At 41.7% G+C, this 16,904-nt stretch overlaps 1 protein-coding gene across 1 annotated transcript in view; it reads right to left on the reverse strand.

Annotated features, from left to right (window-relative positions):
- Positions 1 to 16,904, reverse strand: part of LOC118782252 (A disintegrin and metalloproteinase with thrombospondin motifs 7) — a 109,603-nt gene that overhangs the window by 36,928 nt on the left and 55,771 nt on the right. Inside the window, exon 16 of the mRNA XM_036535557.1 lies at positions 14,254 to 14,404. Within this exon, the coding sequence (XP_036391450.1) occupies positions 14,254 to 14,404 (151 nt within the window). The remainder of the gene's footprint in view (positions 1 to 14,253; positions 14,405 to 16,904) is intronic.

A 16,904-nucleotide genomic window follows, 5' to 3' on the forward strand; every position in this document is an offset into this window, starting at 1 on the left:
AGTGGTCTCTGATGAGATAAGGGCTACAATTATTGATCATGTTGTAAACCATGGTTTCTCTTTGAGAGAGGCTGGTTCAAGGGTGCAACCAAATCTGCAGCGTTCAACAGTTGCATCAATAGTACAAATTTTCCGGCAAAACAACAGGTGAGATGTGCATCTTTCAATGATAATTGAACTCAATATTACAGTACAATACAGTATGTTTACATTTTTACATGTACTGACATTCTGAAATATATTGATTGTTTTGTGTTTTACAATAGGATCCAAAGGTTGCTCCCCACAGGAGGGAGAGGCAGGATATTTTCAGATGCGCAGGAAATTGCCATTGTTGACATGGTAATTGGCAACAATGCAATAAAACTGCTGGAAATTCAGGACAGAGTGCTGGCAGACAATATCACTTTTGGGAATGTGAATAAGGTCAGCACAACGACAACTGCCAGAGTGCTAGACAAACATGAAATAAGGATGAAGCAGCTGTACACTGTACCCTTTGAGAGAAATGGTGAACGTGTGAAAGAACTCCGGTATCAATATGTCCAGGTAAGATGACTGTTTGATAACCAAACAGGGTACATACACAGCTATGCATAATGTAATGTACTGTAAAACTGTGGATTTACTGTATTTCAGAGAATAATGGAGATGGAAACCAAGCAAACTGCACATACATTCATCTTTGTGGATGAAGCTGGATTCAACCTGGCAAAAACACGCCGTAAGGGAAGAAATGTGATTGGACAGAGAGCAACCGTGGATGTCCCAGGCCAGAGAGGAGCTAACATCACGATGTATGCAGCACTCTCCAATGATGGTTTGCTGTTACACAAACCACTCATTGTCCCCTACAATACAGAGAGGCTCATTTCTTTCCTGGATGACCTGCATAATCAACTTGTGCCAGCGGAGGAGAGAAGTTGGGGGGCAATAAACTCCCCAACCTTCGTTGTTGTGTGGGATAATGTAACATTCCACCACTCTGCTGCAGTCACAGACTGGTTTGCTGCACATCCCAGGATGTCAGTACTGTTCCTGCCTCCATACTCCCCCTTCCTAAACCCCACAGAGGAGTTTTTATCTGCGTGGAGTTGGAAGGTTTATGACCACCATCCACATGACCAGATGTCCTTACTGGATGCCATGAATGCGGGGTGTGGAGACACTTCTCCTGAAAACTGCCAGGGTTGGATTAGACATTCCAGGAGATCGCCAGAGAAGACATAAGATGTGATGTTGATGAGAACTTGTGGCCAAATGCAGGAGAGAGGGAGGACTACAACCCCCACAGTACTGTACAGTGATTATACTATACATGTTGTTCTTTTATTTTTGTAATTATTATTGCAGCCCTGGAATTTCAGGAATTTGTTTTTTGTTTCAACTTTTTATTTTTCACAAGTAAATTACTATATACAAAGATATAGAAAAAATAAAGGATATTGAAGCAAACTGCTGCATTTCTGATTCATTCTTGTTACATACACTTTAGTACAGTCAATAAAGTGAAAAGGTGTTATTCTTATTCTATAATGAAATACTGATTTATGTGAAAAGTCATTCAAACTTCAAAGATAAAAGTTCATCATTTATGTAATGCTCCCTGTTAGTGTTTTTTAGGTCAGTGTGTTGTGAGTGACAATGTATGCTTTCTGAGTGAGAACTGTTGCCAGTGTTATGGTCGAATGAGCTTATTTTGAGACAGTTATGTAGGGTTTTGGTGGTTTGAGTGAGTTTTGGAGGTGAGATTAACTGTTTGGCCAAGATGCATGTTGGTAATGCAGACTGTATGAAGAGTTTTGAAAAAGGCTTCAGTATTGACCAATGCTTGTTAGCAATTGAAAAAAACTAAAATTTGGCAACACACTTCTTGCAAAACACTACACACTGTTTCTTACATTACACTTCAAGAATGAAATCACTTGCAATCATTGGGAAAACACTTCTATTCAAAATGCAAAACATACCTGAAATTGGCAACACCCACACAACCACATGAAAACACTTATAGTGTCAGTCTGAGCCTTAGCACTACAAATAGACCTCAGGTAAGCTCACCTCTTTTGTGAGAACTTTGCAAACATGGAGGCAGTGAGAGAGAGAGAGCGAGAGGAGGAGGAAGAGGAAGAGAGAGTGGCGTAGGAGGAGGATGAGGACAAGAACAAAGAAGGGGACCAGGCAATAGACGGAGACATATTTCCTACGACATTAGGTCCACTTTGGTGGACCATGTCATAAATCATGGCCTGACTATGAGGCAGGCTGGGCAGAGAGTCCAGCCCAACCTGAGTCACTACACGGTAGCATCCATAATACGGACATTTAGACTGGAGAACAGGTATGTCTTCAACTTTCTACACTAGACTTTACTTATGTAAATGTTGCACATCATTCTGCATCACAGTACAATACAATGTAGTCCTACAATATTAGGTCTATGCTCCTCAGTGAACAAAAAAAAAATAGATATAGTGCTGTGAAGTACATGTAATACAGTTTTGGTGTTACTGTGTACAGTATGACAGTACAGTATGTAAAAAAGAACGTAACCAATGACATCATGTTCTTGCATTTTCTGCCAGACAACCTCCTGAGGGTGGAAGGCAACGTCTGTTCACCCATGAACAGGAACTGGCCATTGTCAATATAGTGTTGGCAAACAACACCATCTGCCTACATCAACTACGAGGGCAAATCATCGCAGATCACACAACATTCCATAACATCAACCATGTCAGTATTTCGACACTCTGCCACATCTTGCATCAACACCAACTTATGATGAAGCAGCTGTACAGGGATCCATTTGAGAGGAACAGCGTTAGAGTCAAAGACCTTCGCTATGACTATGTACAAGTAAGTGTCACTGTACTATACTGTAATACAGTAACGGCAGTAGATTGTGTCCTATTGGCACTGCATGGATACATTCAGACAAAGCAGTATGCGACCTAGGCAGGTGCCCCCATTCTGAGGGTGGGGGGTGGAGATGTCTGTGGGGGCACCTGCCTTGCCTGTAGCTTGTAGTTTTGACTGAATGTGTCTGACCCACCCTCACCCCCGTCCTTGTGTGAAAATGTAGACATTGTAGTCCTGTGTTTTGAGTTACACCATATTCACGGTACAGTGCACGCATTTTCTGTTACAGAGAGTCCTTTGATGCAGCTGCACAGCCTCATGAGTTCATTTACATTGATGAAGCTGGATTCAATCTGGCTAAAACCAGGCGTCGGGGCCGAAATGTTATAGGACAAAGAGCCGCTGTGAACGTCCCTGGGCAGCGTGGGGGAAATATCGCCTTGTGTGCCGCCATTAATCTGCAAGGAGTTCTCCATCACCATGCCACCCTAGGTCTCTACAATAATGCACATATGGTCGTATTTCATACATGTATTGCAGTTGTACAGGATGGACCAGAGCAGCCCAGGTTTGTTGTCATCTGGGATAATGTTAGTTTCCACCGGGCTGCTCTGGTCCGGGACTGGTTCACCAGCCACAATAACTTCACAGTGGTATACTTGCCCCCTTACTCCCCATTTCTCAATCTGATTGATTGATCCGATTCGTTTCGGCTTGGCGTTGGAAAGTGTATGCCCGCCAACCACATGCCCACCTGCCTTTTCTGCAAGCAATGGAAGAGGCATGCGGAGACATTGAGATGGGGTCAGTCCAGGGTTGGATACGGCACGCAAGGCGATATTTTCCCCGTTGCCTAGCATAGGATGACATTGCTTGTGATGTGGATGAGGTGACGTGACCAGACCCTAACAGAGGGCGGGAATAAACCATCCACCCCATCTGTTACAGTCCCTTACAATACTATTTTGTGTTTACCACTGCACTGTAATTTTACTGTAATTATTTTTGTTTCTGTGAGTTTACAGTAACATGTTGTATTGATTACTGTACTGTAATTCTACTTTTCTTTGTGTTTTTTGTTGTTGTAAAAACCTGCAATGGCAAAAAATAAGCTGTATATATGTTTTTTCTGAAGCCTTTCTATTTTTGTGTTCATTGAAATGAGTAGATGTACTGTACTGGAACAATCTTTCACAGAAGCCTATATGAGAAAATTAAAAAGGTATACAAAGTACTAAAGACAGCAGTGTTTTGTATAAAGTACATCAGTGTGTTGTTGCTGCTTTGAAAGAGTAATTCAAATGGTGCATGTGTGTATCACTTTGTTGCAAAAATGCCATTTTGAAAAAGAACTGTTGATTGCAGAGTTTCATTTTGACACAGAAGTGAGATGTTTATCTCCAAGTGTCTTGTTTGGCTTGTGTGTAGAGTTTCGACACAATGAGCCAAATTCCGCAACAAGTGTGTAAGCAATCGCAAAAAAACTGTAAGTCATAAAACCATTGAGTGGGTTTTGTGGAAATATGTGTCACCTAATCGTACTGTGTGGTCATAGTGGCATTGGTCACCACATGGACAGTGTCAGATCACGTCACAGGCACACAGGAGGGCTGGGCCAGGGGGTGAGGACATAGGACACACCCCTAGTCTCATCAGCGGGCACATAATACCACCTTACTCTCAAGGAACTGCATTCCCGGAGGTTTATAATCTGTGCCTGTGCATTATTTAAAAAGCGCCCTCTAAGCACATGCAATTACAACAGGGCCACTTAATTAAAGAATGTTCCTGTCATTTTATGTAAGTTCTCCAACACAGGGGGAAAAAAAACCCCACTAGAAACATTAGAGCTCTGTAGCCATCTGTGTTGATATTCAGAACTCAAAGTGCAGCGCAGACTACAAGTCTTTACTGAGGGATCATCTGGCTTGGTACTTGACGCTTCACCCTGCTATGCGTGAAAAATGGTGGATGAACCGGATTTTTTTTTTTTCCAACCATACATAAACCAGGAGGGGCAGGATGTTGTCTGTCACAAATCAAACAACACAGGGCTGAACAAAATGGCTGTCTGAGGACCAGTCTCTGTGGGACCAACAGCAGATTTCGGTGGAATTCATCCGGCAGACCGGGATGCAGGTCACTTCCCCCAAGACTTCCACAGATTATAGAAAAGACATGACTGACAGACCATTCCCTTTTCATGCGTTTTGTAGTGTATAATTCTGTATCTGTGTTTTGCTCCTGAACGGTCATATATCTCAGCAGTATACGGGCCTGATAAATAGCAGGTAAGGTAAAATAGCTGACAACATGCCATCAGACATTATCATACATTCAAATAACAGAATATGTTTTTTTTTTAAATATTTCTGTCTCTACAACTTTTGAGGAATCAGCTGAATTTATTCTCAATGCAGCTGCAGAGCTCTGAGGAGAAATAGTGTTTGTACTGACAATCCTGCACTTTCAAAAGCATCTAACTACCATAGGGAAATACATATATATGTATATGTATATGTATGTTTGTGTATGTATTACAGTTTGCTTTTAAAACCTTATTGACTACAGTAAAAAATAAAAAAACTGACAGCACATCTAGGCAGCTATATTGTAGGGAAAAGACACAAAAGCACAAACCAAAAGCATAAATTTCTAAGGCATACTCAGACTTCCTTCAAAACCACATACTGACAGCAAAACACATTATTTATGAAACTTATCAAAATCATCAATTTAATTACAGAAATGAAAGAAAATAAAATGCATTTTAAGTTAAATCTATTAAAAATCAGTAATCTTATGAAAGAGAAACTTGTTACGAATTAGCTACATTCGATGTTCAATTAGACATGAGCCCTGAATTACTGAGGGAAAAAAAAATTACAAATTGATAAATCGTATTTTCATGTATCTGCATAAGCATATTACTAAGTCTTTCATTTGTCTGGGACTGTACGTTCTCATTAACTTAACAGCAAAAGCCTTATGTGTATATAAAAAATAAACTCCAACCTTGATGAGTCCGTGGCTGTTTGCATGTGTGTTACTGCATGCATCTTCCAGGGCTTGAGGAGAGGGTCCATTAAGGGACTGCAAAACTTCAGTCTCCAGGCACATCCATACACAGAGGAAGAAGGGACTACCATGCTAGCATATCTTTGCAAATAGACAATTGTGAATCATGAACTACTGACATGCAGTGACACGTCCCCCCCTCCTAAGCCACTACTTAATATTGGAACCGCCAGGTGTTCCACAGGTAGATATCATTCTGTATCACCCCTTACTCAGCTTGGCCAAGGCTCCAGTGCACTACCGTGAAGCCAAGCGTTACATAAGATTACATTATTGTCATTTAACAGATGCTGTTATCCCAAGAAATTTAAATAGGGTTACAGTTCCACACATCATCTATTGATGCAGCTGGATGTTTGCGGCAATTCTGGGTTGAGGGTTTTCCCAAGGGTACAACAGCAGTGCCCCAGTGGGGAATCAAACTGGCAACCTTTCGGTTACAAGCCCTGCTTGTTACCACTACGCCACACTGTTGCCCCACGCAAGCCACACAAGCTCATCCCTTACAGCATCCCTTCCAAGCAATTATTTCATAGCCTGCTACAGTACTGATTAATTTCATACTGCCACTGTTTACCAGTTTAAATTATTTGACCTCATGCACCTTCCCTCTGAATTATTACTACTTTCCATAACATATTACCTTGCAACTGAATGCATATAAAAATCACCAACAACATCTCATTGCAGTTTTGCAGGTGTTTAGGAAAATGGAAGTAAAGGTTTGAGCTTTGAGTTTTGTAATTTGTGCTAACGGTCCCAAAAATGTGTTTCACTGTCTTTGGTTAAGCCTACAATATTTCTGTCTCTATTTCCCAAGCATATAGCTAATCTACTGTAAGCCTCTAATGTTGCATAAGAACTTTCCCAGAGCTGTTTGCATTATTCAGGATTTCCTTTTTGTAGCAGTTACTTGCCAGGCAGACACAAGTGCAATGACTGACACAACTCATTTCAGTAAATTGCATTTATAAATCCCACTTATCACCCTACACTGAATATTAAAATAACTACAGCCTGACCAATATAAAGTCCATAAACACTGGTGTCAATATGAAATAATATACTTTGCCCTGCTCTGCTAGTCCAGTTATGTTCAGTGGGAGCTCAGCAGAGCAAGACAGAGGGACTTCCAGTTATGCACGCCTACATTGTTTGTAATTGGAATGAGATCCTTGAAGTGTGCTTAGCTGAGTTTTACTTTCTAATAAATTCATACCTCCAGGTTTGCGAATTTGTGAGCAGTTTATTATGTGTCTGGAGCAAGTATATTTTTGAGCACACGAGGGAAAGAATCCACCCTGGGTGTTCTGGCAGCGTTACAGGGAAGCAAACAGAGTGTATGTGTAAGAGTGTCCCAGAATTAAAGGGAGACTTTGAAAGAGCAAGTTAGTTAAAAAAAAACAAAAAAACAAAAGGATTAAAAATTCAACAACCCTACGGTTCGCAAATAATTTGCTTTCCAAAACATTCACGGAAATTGCATTTTATCTCAAAAAAATGTGGCAAATTCAAATTGTGGCATCATAAACACAATTATCTCAAAAGTATTTGTTTTTAAAAATGAATGAGCCCCAGAGATAAAAATGTCACAGAAATCACACCTCGAATAGAATACACAGAATATCCTCTTGTAGGACCAAAACGTCCATTTATCTAGGGACAGAATTAATTTTTTCTCGCAAATAAACTAATGCCAGCCTTGTATATTGTTCAAGGTACTTCTAATCTAATTTGAATGTCAAATATAATTAGACAGAAGTAGATGTCAAGAGCAAAATGGTTTTCCTTTATTTTAATTAAAGTTCTCAGCTGGTCTTCATCCCACTGTAGTGTAGCTGGGCAAAAAGCACAATGGCGCCACTGAACTGATGTAAACGCTGAAACGCCACAAATTTATTTCCCAGGGTATGCAACGACTCAGAACAGCAGGAGCTGAGGCAGTGTGGAGTGGGATCCCAGCCACAGAGAGGGGAGAAGTGGGCCATTCAGTGAATTACAGGTATGGAGACATTCTTAGGAAGACAGCAGGGTGGGTGCACAGTGACCAGGTACAGACCGTCAGCACACGCAAACGGAGCCAAAAAAAAAAGAGGAAGCGAACCAACAGCCGTTACTGAGGCTCCGGGCACACCTGATGTCGTACCCTGTTTGCCTGTTAAACTCATTTCAAGAAGTACGCAAGGGCAAGGTAACCAATACTTTCTTCGTGCAGACATGCCGTTTAAACAGACAGAGGCTAAATTACATTTCTAGAGCCGATAAGGGCAAACTGAACGAGAAAGAATGAACATTCAGGAAATCCACTGTACAGCGCCCCCATCGCCCCCCCCCCCCCCCCCCCCCCTCGCCCCCAACAGTAAAAGTGACAGGAATGTCTCCGCTAATGAGAAATTGCTGATTTGTGGGGACGTGGAAATGTTGAATTAAGGCTGACAGAAAGCAAACAGATGATAATGAAGGTGGTTTGTGTCAACAGAGAGTTTAAGGGAGATGGAACGCTTACTGCCGGAGACGCCTCTCAAAAGAAGCTGTCAGGCGATTTTATGATGGTGTAGGAGGAGAACCAGCCCTCACCTCATTTAAAAAAAAAAAAAAAAAAAAAAAAAACAAAACAAACAAAAAAAAAACACCTCACAACCTCACAAGCTCCTTCCTGGGTTTCTCCCCCTGCAGTGCTGCTTCTCTGCTGCCTGCCTGCTCTGCGTTTTTTTTTTTTTTTTGAGTCCACATAATGTAAATGCTGTGGATAAATAAAGATAAGCAAACACAGTGTTTGACACCAGCTGTCAGGGAATTCTGATACCGGTGTCAAATTTGTGCACCTCGCGAGGCACAAAAGAGCGGCCTCAGATAGCTCGTCGCCCTGGCTCGTGTAAAACAGATAAGGCTAATGCAATCGCCCGTCTCCTCCGAGCTCAGAGTCCTCACAGCTGTTGCTCCGAACCCCAACACCGGACCCCCGAACGAGCCCCTGACCTTAGCACGGATGCTGAGCCTCCCCCCCACCCCATCCCCACCCTCTGTGAGTGAGGGGTGATTGAGTGCAAAGAACCACACAGTAAAATTCAAGCCTCCTCCTTTCACTCCACAAGTTTAATGAGGCTGAGGTAAGCCCAACTGTGAGCAGTGGTAGGCAAGATGCATAAATGCACGATAATTCTTGCTGTCAAGAAGAACGATTTTCTTTTTTTAAAAAAAAAAAAGGGGAAAAAACCCCCCACCAAGACAATCCAAACCCAAACAAGCCCAAACCATTGCACTGACGGTTAGTTTCCTCTGAGGAATACTAAGAACTGTTGGTAACACAGAAAATGTCAACAACCGCATAGCAGTGGTGGGATGACCTAAATTGCACATTACTAACCTTGTGTATCAGCAATCAAGTCTCTCTGAACACTGAATTACCATTTTCAATCTATGCACACACACTGTGGCAGAGGTTCTTGTTTGACATGCTACTCAGGCAAATGCGCAGAAAAAAAAAATCCCCAAACAAACTGAAATGACACAGTGGCCCCACAGAACTCCGACTGACTGGGCACAGTGAGGGTTAAGGGGAAGCTCTTACCAATAAGACACCAATAAGACATCCTCTGGTCCTGACTCACAGGCTGGTAACAGATGTAATTCGCAGTGTCAGTGCATTAATAATGCCAAAATTGCACCTGCTTTTCTATGTACAATTAACAGGAAAAAATTAAAGAAATGGGAAAATAATGTCCAGCCAGCATTGAAACAAATAAATGGGAGTATATTTCGAACAACAACAACAACAACAAAAATGCATCTCAGAGAAAAGGCCTCCTATTGTATTACACAACACAACTGAAACCAGAATGAGATCAATTTACTGCCAAAGAGCACAAACACTAAAGGACCGCTGTGATCCAACCTGCTATCAAACGGTTGGGCAAGTGAAGAGGGTGCAGCTTCCCTGCTGGCCGTTCAACACCGTTTGCACGGGGGGGGGGGGGGGGGGGGGCAAAACTAAATGTTTAATCTGAGGTTCAAGGAAAGAAAAAAAACACATTCTTGGTGCCGATGCATCAGACAACATAGACTGTATGAGTTCAGCATGTGTGGGAGGGTCTGATCTGACAGCACTCCTGATAACAAAAAGGAAAAAAAAAAAAAAAAAACGATGGCCAAGCTTTAGCCAAAGGCATTGCATGCCTTTCTCTCCTGAAGTGAGGGGTGGGGGGTGGGGGGGGGTGGTTCTCCCTGTCTGAAACTGGAGTGAGGTAAAGTACAAAAGGAGCTGAAGCAGAACTGAGAGTGGAGGTCTCCGGAGGCCGGCCATCACTCCTTGCTGCTCCAGGACTGATAAGTCCAAGCGACTGCACAGCATCCATCAGCGCCCCTTCGCCTGTCAGAGGCGGTCGGCGTACGCTTCAGAACACTGGCTCCCAGGCTCAGAGGCTCAGATCGCGACGTGCTCTTCTACGAGACAGCTGCTCACATGAGCCGGTGTGGCTCATGAGGGTCGGAGCTTGTGGAGCGACTGCTTGAAAAGGGATGGCCCTCTGACCCAGCGCCGCACAAATTTTTTCCAGCAATGACCCCGGAACCTCCGCTCCACCTTGCTGCTACCCAAGGCCAAACGAAATTGGAGTTACCTCAGGGCAACTAATTACGCACCAGTTCTATGCACCGTTTACACCTACGTGAGTTGAATATGGGCAGGTAGAGTGAATAGAGTGAAGAGGCCCGAGTTGCTCAAAATGGCCAAAGGCTAATCACAAAAAAAGCAGAAAATTAAAATTGATTTTGCAGTGTCCATTAATGTGACAGCTCTCTGCTAAAATAGGACAGAAGTTTTCAATTGGACATTCAGTGCCTTCATCACTAGCTAGCTTAATAGGTAAAAGTGGAAGAAGAGGCTTCTCAACTGACACATCTTGGTTCCCAGAACATTCTGAGAATGCTTCATTAAAGTTGTGGGAATGTTTTGGGAACATTACATTACAATTCTCTTAACGTTTTTAAGGAAAAAAATTTCTGATGTTCTCAGAACTGGAATTTTTTTTGGTTGTGTTGTGAAGGAATGCAGTAGATCTATCAAAGTTTGTCAAGGCAGTTTGTCAAAGATGTCAGCCGGAAAAAAACAAGCTTCTTCTCATCCAAAAAATGCTCTGCTGATGCAGGATTGTGGGCTAATAAAAATATCCACAGTTTGTCCTCGGGTTGAATGATCCCTGCCAGAACTCTCCCCCAAGACATCCAGCTCACCTCACATGCTATTTTTGTGTTGCTTATGTCTGTAGAATTGAACATTATTATCTTACTTCATCAAAAAATTTGTTGTATAATAGTAATTACAAATCATAACTGGGTCGGCAGTGGTTAAGGCGCTGGACTCATAACCGCAAGGTTGCCAGTTCGATCCCCGCTGGGACACTGCTGCTGTACCCTTGGGCAAGGTACTTAACTCCCAATTGCCTCAGTAAATATCCAGCTGTATAAATGGATAACATTGTAAAGAACTGTAACCTATGTAAGTCGCTTTGGATAAAAGCGTCTGCTAAATGAATAAATGCAAATAACAATCCTGTTGCTGCCTCACATTGTTCTAATGTAATGCAGGTCAGTCCAATTTCCACCCATGAGTGCCAAGCAGGGTGAGAGGCTGATTTTGGGTTAAAAGTGGGCATTGTTTCCAAAAATCCAATTTATTGCTGCATAGAAAAGGAAAAGCAGAGGGTTTCATTTTTACAGTTTAAAGCAGGGAGGACTCAGACAGAAGTGGAACTCCCAGCACTCCTGAATCAAGCTGCACTCTGTAACCACGAGACCACCGAACCACTAAACTCTGAGGAACTTGTGCTGAGAAGTCCCAGCTCGCCAAAATGGTGAGCGGCCAAATTTGTTCCCTCACAGAGGCTTAGCGGTGTGAATACCTACCCATATCTAAAAATATGCTTTAAAAAAAATTTGGGCAGGGATCCTAAATGCTGAAAACTCCTGGAGAACGTCCCCTGCCCTCCAAACCCATCCCCATCTGCAAATGCTGATTTTAGACCAAATAAGCTTGTGCCTCTGCACAATTCAGTCCATGAATAGGCCACTGGAGACCTTCAGCAGACTTCTCAATCATAAGATCCGGCTGTCACAGACCGGGGAGAACAGACCTCATTAACACTCAAGTCACTTGGGTCTGCCGTATGCGGTGCATCTATCTCCCAGTTCCCTTGACTTAAGGGGTTGTTGCTTTGTGTTTTACACTCTTATGACAACATAACTCTGAATTTCGTGAAATTGCATTCGGGAAAGGGCAGGTGGATCAAAGACTTCTGAGACAGACAGTCTGTGGCTAATTTGGGGTTATTACAAACTCATTTAGATTACAGGTTTAGCACTCAAACATACTTGGTTTTGATATGATAACAGCTTATATACCAATGCTGTCACTTTTAAACCCCCACCCCGCAAAAAGGATAGTTATTCATTCAAAACTTTCGGTTTGGGTTAGGAAATATGCAAAATCAACAATCGCTTGATTACCTGCAGCATGAAATAATAATTTTTAAGAGCAAAGGCCAAAATTAATGGTCATTTACATCTGTATTTTTATGCCAAAAACCTCTTAACTCAATTGCTTTGTAATTATTGTGCATACGTCAAGGAAAACTTCATGCGGAAACCCAAAGTTTGGATGAAATAAATTATTCACGCTTCCTATAAATTTGATATCCTGGGGCATTCAAGGGGATTATTCATGGGGAAAATCAAAGATTAAAGGGAAAAAAGGAAAGTCTTAGGTCATGTCAGCTCCTCTGTCGGTGTTAAGAGCAATTACCACTCCCCCCGGGTAACAGTGGGCCATTACTGCATCTATATTTCAGCACAACAGCCCATCCTCTAAACAAACTCCCTATATGCCATCATTAAAAAAAAGCATACAGAAGCAAATCTCTGCGTCACCGCATACATCCTTAAAGCCCATGAACACCACAGAGAAAAGATCAAAGAGCAAATGTGAAATTTGACAAGACAGGAGAAATCATTGAGGACAAGCATTTTCATGGGTTCAGACTTCGCAGCATGGCGCTGCAAGTGATCAAACAGTGAATTACTCAGAATCCATTTAAAGCCATCTGCCAGCAGATGGGCTCTCAACACAAACTGCACATACATCCAAATTTTATACATTCTGTAATACATACACAATATGTATACGGCAGCAGTTGCGTGTGTGTGTGTGTGTGTGTGTGTGTGTGTGTATATAGAGTATATAGAGATGTATATGTATAACTACAAACATATACATACAAATGTATAAAAATACATACTATATATACTATATATATATATATGTGTGTGTGTGTTCTAGAAACTACAGGACAATAGTCAAATCTGTACAGTTAATCTCTACAGTGAAATCTGGCAGTTAATAAGAGAGAGGAATGAATGTTTTTTTTTAAATGGGAGGAGAATTTGAAACAGATGGAATCTGGTGACTGTAGAGAATCTTGACAGAAAAGTAAAGATCACTGCTTTAAAGAATGTTTTCAAAAGATGGCAAAAAACTTCCATTGATTGAACACAGTCCATTATTTTGTTGTGGAGCACTTACCAACTTCCTGCACTTTCTCTATACAAGATTTAAAGTTGAAAAAGAATCTTAAACAAAAAGCATTATTTAAAATTAAGACATGCTTCATCTTTTTTTAACACATACTTTTATTCTGGAGATGAAGACGAAATGTGTGGTGAATTTGATTAATTCAAATACCAACTCAGATTCAAGTGGATTCAAGTGTAAAGAAAAATTAAAACACGTTATATTCTGCTTATTAATAAATATTGATCAATCAGATCTCCTCACGCTGCTACACCAACAAACCATAGATTTGTGGCTGTTCCCACAAAAAATGCAATATCCATAATGCCTGACTGCAAATGTTCCACTCTTTCACAACTACTGATAAGCCACTGTCCAGCTACACTTGGCAGACTGTCCTTAACACATATTTCTGACTTCTGGCTCTAGAATTCCCCTCTTGCTAACTCATGCCGAACTTGTAAAAACAGAGCATTCAGTATGAACTCATAAGGAGTAAAAACAGAGAAAAAGGACAGTGTCTGCCTCCCATCTGCCCAGTATCCTTCGGTAGCATGCTAAATTGTTTTAATATCAAACAAAATGCAAAAAAAGAGAGAATGCAAGCGAGAAAAGGTTAGCTCATCACCTGATTTCATTGTAAAAAAATTTCAAAGTAACCACCATAAAGTGGCTTTTGCAAAAGTGAGTTGCGCGATCAAATTGACTCAAGCTGCACTGCCAGTTACAGGTCCTCAGCGGTGTCTTACCTGTCCCACAGGTGGCGCTGCACTCTGTCCATGAACCGTATTGCCAGAGGAAGTCAGGGGCAACTATGTCATTGTCGGAATCCGTGAAGGTCTCGCCTCGGCTGATGGTGTACTCATAGCGGACCCCAGGGTTAGTCTCCTGAAACAGTAACTGGAACACACAAGGACAAGCCAGCTGAGGAGAATGCCGGGAGAACATGCAAGGCCAACACATGACACTGACACGCACACGCATATGTACAAACTCTCACACACATAACACAAACACATGTGTGTGAATGGACAAATACATGCATATTCACGCATGCACACACACACACACACACACACACACACACACACTCTCTCTCTCTCTCACGCACATAACACAAACACGTGTGAATGGACAAATACATGCATATTCACGCATGCACACACACACACACACACACACACACACACACTCTCTCTCTCTCTCACGCACATAACACAAACACGTGTGAATGGACAAATACATGCATATTCACGCATGCACACACACACACACACACACACACACACTCTCTCTCTCTCTCTCTCTCTCTCACGCACGTAACACAAACACGTGTGAATGGACAAATACATGCATATTCAAACACACACGCACACACACTCTCTCTCACGCACATAACGCAGTCAAACACATGCATGGATGCACAAATACATGCATACTCAAACACATACACACACACTGAAAAAGCACATACACACACAAAACACTCATGTACACATACACATGCCTCCACACGTATATATAACACAGGTTGGAGGTCATGGTTTTATAAACAACCCATTAGTTCCGGTGTAGTGGTGTTTGTCACCTGCTTGGACACGGTCGTGTTTTAACCATACGCTCATTAGAGGAGATCAGCTGCAGAAAGGATTCAGCGATGTGAACTCCCACCCGAAATCTCCTGGGGTTTCCAGGTTCTCACATAGATTTCCTCCCTGTGCTAAAGTTTCCACAGGATTCCACGGCAACCACACATTCAAGAATTTTCATTTCCTTCTACGGAAACTTCCTTCAGACGCTCCAGGTCAAGCGTCCCATGTTTTTTTTTTTTTCTTCTTCCTCCCTTGCACAGAGCAGTGCTCTTTCTCAAACATGCCTCACTCAAGCGCTGCTACAAATCTTAAGAGCTTTTGGTCACAGTCATAGATATTCCTGGAAACAGATGATGCTCTTGCCTGTGAGATGTATTCACACTTCTCTTTGAAGAGCTTCAAATAAGCCCTCGGTCTTTGAAAATGGTGACAAAAGAGTGTCTGGCTGAAGTCTGTGCAATCAAACAGCATGACTGAATTGCATTCAGATTTTCCCTACCCCTTGCCAGCTAGAGAGCACAGTATAACCCAGAGAACCAGAAGGGAAAAACAGCGAGAAAGAAAGAAAAGATAAAGACAAATGAAAAGGTATTATAGGTTTTTACAACTGCTTTCAACTGACTGTTCAAAACACTCTTGTGTATAACTCTTACCACAAATAGCCAAAGCAAGTTGCAAAATTCTAGCCTTAAGACACAGAATATTAAGTTTTTATACAAAAATTCAAAACTCTTAACCACCTGCTCAATATTCTAAATACTAGCACCTCATTTAAGGGGAGCATTCCAATGCTGATTACTCGTAATGCAGATCAAGAATCAAGAATCTTTATTTGTCACGTGCACAGCTACAAACAGTATACGACTTGCAGTGAAATGTACAACTGGTCCAACTCCTTAGACTGTGCAAAGCAGCAGAGATAAAAATAAAATAGATAAAAAATAGATAAAAGGAGAAAAGTATGTACAGTAAGAATAAAAAACTAGAGAGTAAAAATATGTACAATAAGAATAAGAATAATAAAAATAAAAACATGTTTCTCTGACTCATTCAGAGAAACGTATGTTTACAATTACATCTCATCACTGCTAATGGCTCTGCTCATGTGAAAATGCAAGGCTAATGCAAAGGATAATAGCTGCAGCCCTACAGGACAAGGCTGATTCAAACTGCAGCGCTGTTTCCTGACAATACGGAGGAGGAAGGCGAAGCTGACGTTGAAGGTGGATGGGGTTGTGCATAAAGTCAAGGCCACGGGTCGTGTTAGAAGGTGTACAACCATTTCAAATGGAATTACGGCAAGAGTAATTGGCCGTGCCACAGTTAGAGGTCTCACATTGCAAGCAGCTGTACTGGTTGTCCGATCAATTCCTTCAGAGGCCAACTGGAACCTCTATTATTGAAGTATTTCACACTAGGAATCTGGTCGTTCACACAGTTTTATGAGTTGTATGTACAGTATTGCTGACATTGCCCAAAGTGTGTTTCAGTAGCACTATTGTTGTGCTGGTGTGAAATTATTGTTAAAGGATTGCTCTTCCGTACTGTACTTAATAGGATACATTACTAAGGCAGCCATTTAACATAGTGCTGGCAAAGAATGACTGAAGGGCATTCAGCAAAACGTAACTGCAGTAGAAAACACATTCCAAAGGGCCATCAGCAAAACAACCAAATGCATTCTGTAAAGGAACAAAATATCCATAAAGCGCATCTGTTTGGTAACGTTTTCAAAGGAAATGTAGCATGAAGGACTTGAGATATGAGTATATTCAGTTGTGGGCGTACAGCAATTTACAGTAGCTGCA

Source organism: Megalops cyprinoides, chromosome 8 (genome assembly GCF_013368585.1).
Source record: "Megalops cyprinoides isolate fMegCyp1 chromosome 8, fMegCyp1.pri, whole genome shotgun sequence".
NCBI classification, from domain to species: Eukaryota; Metazoa; Chordata; class Actinopteri; order Elopiformes; family Megalopidae; genus Megalops; species Megalops cyprinoides.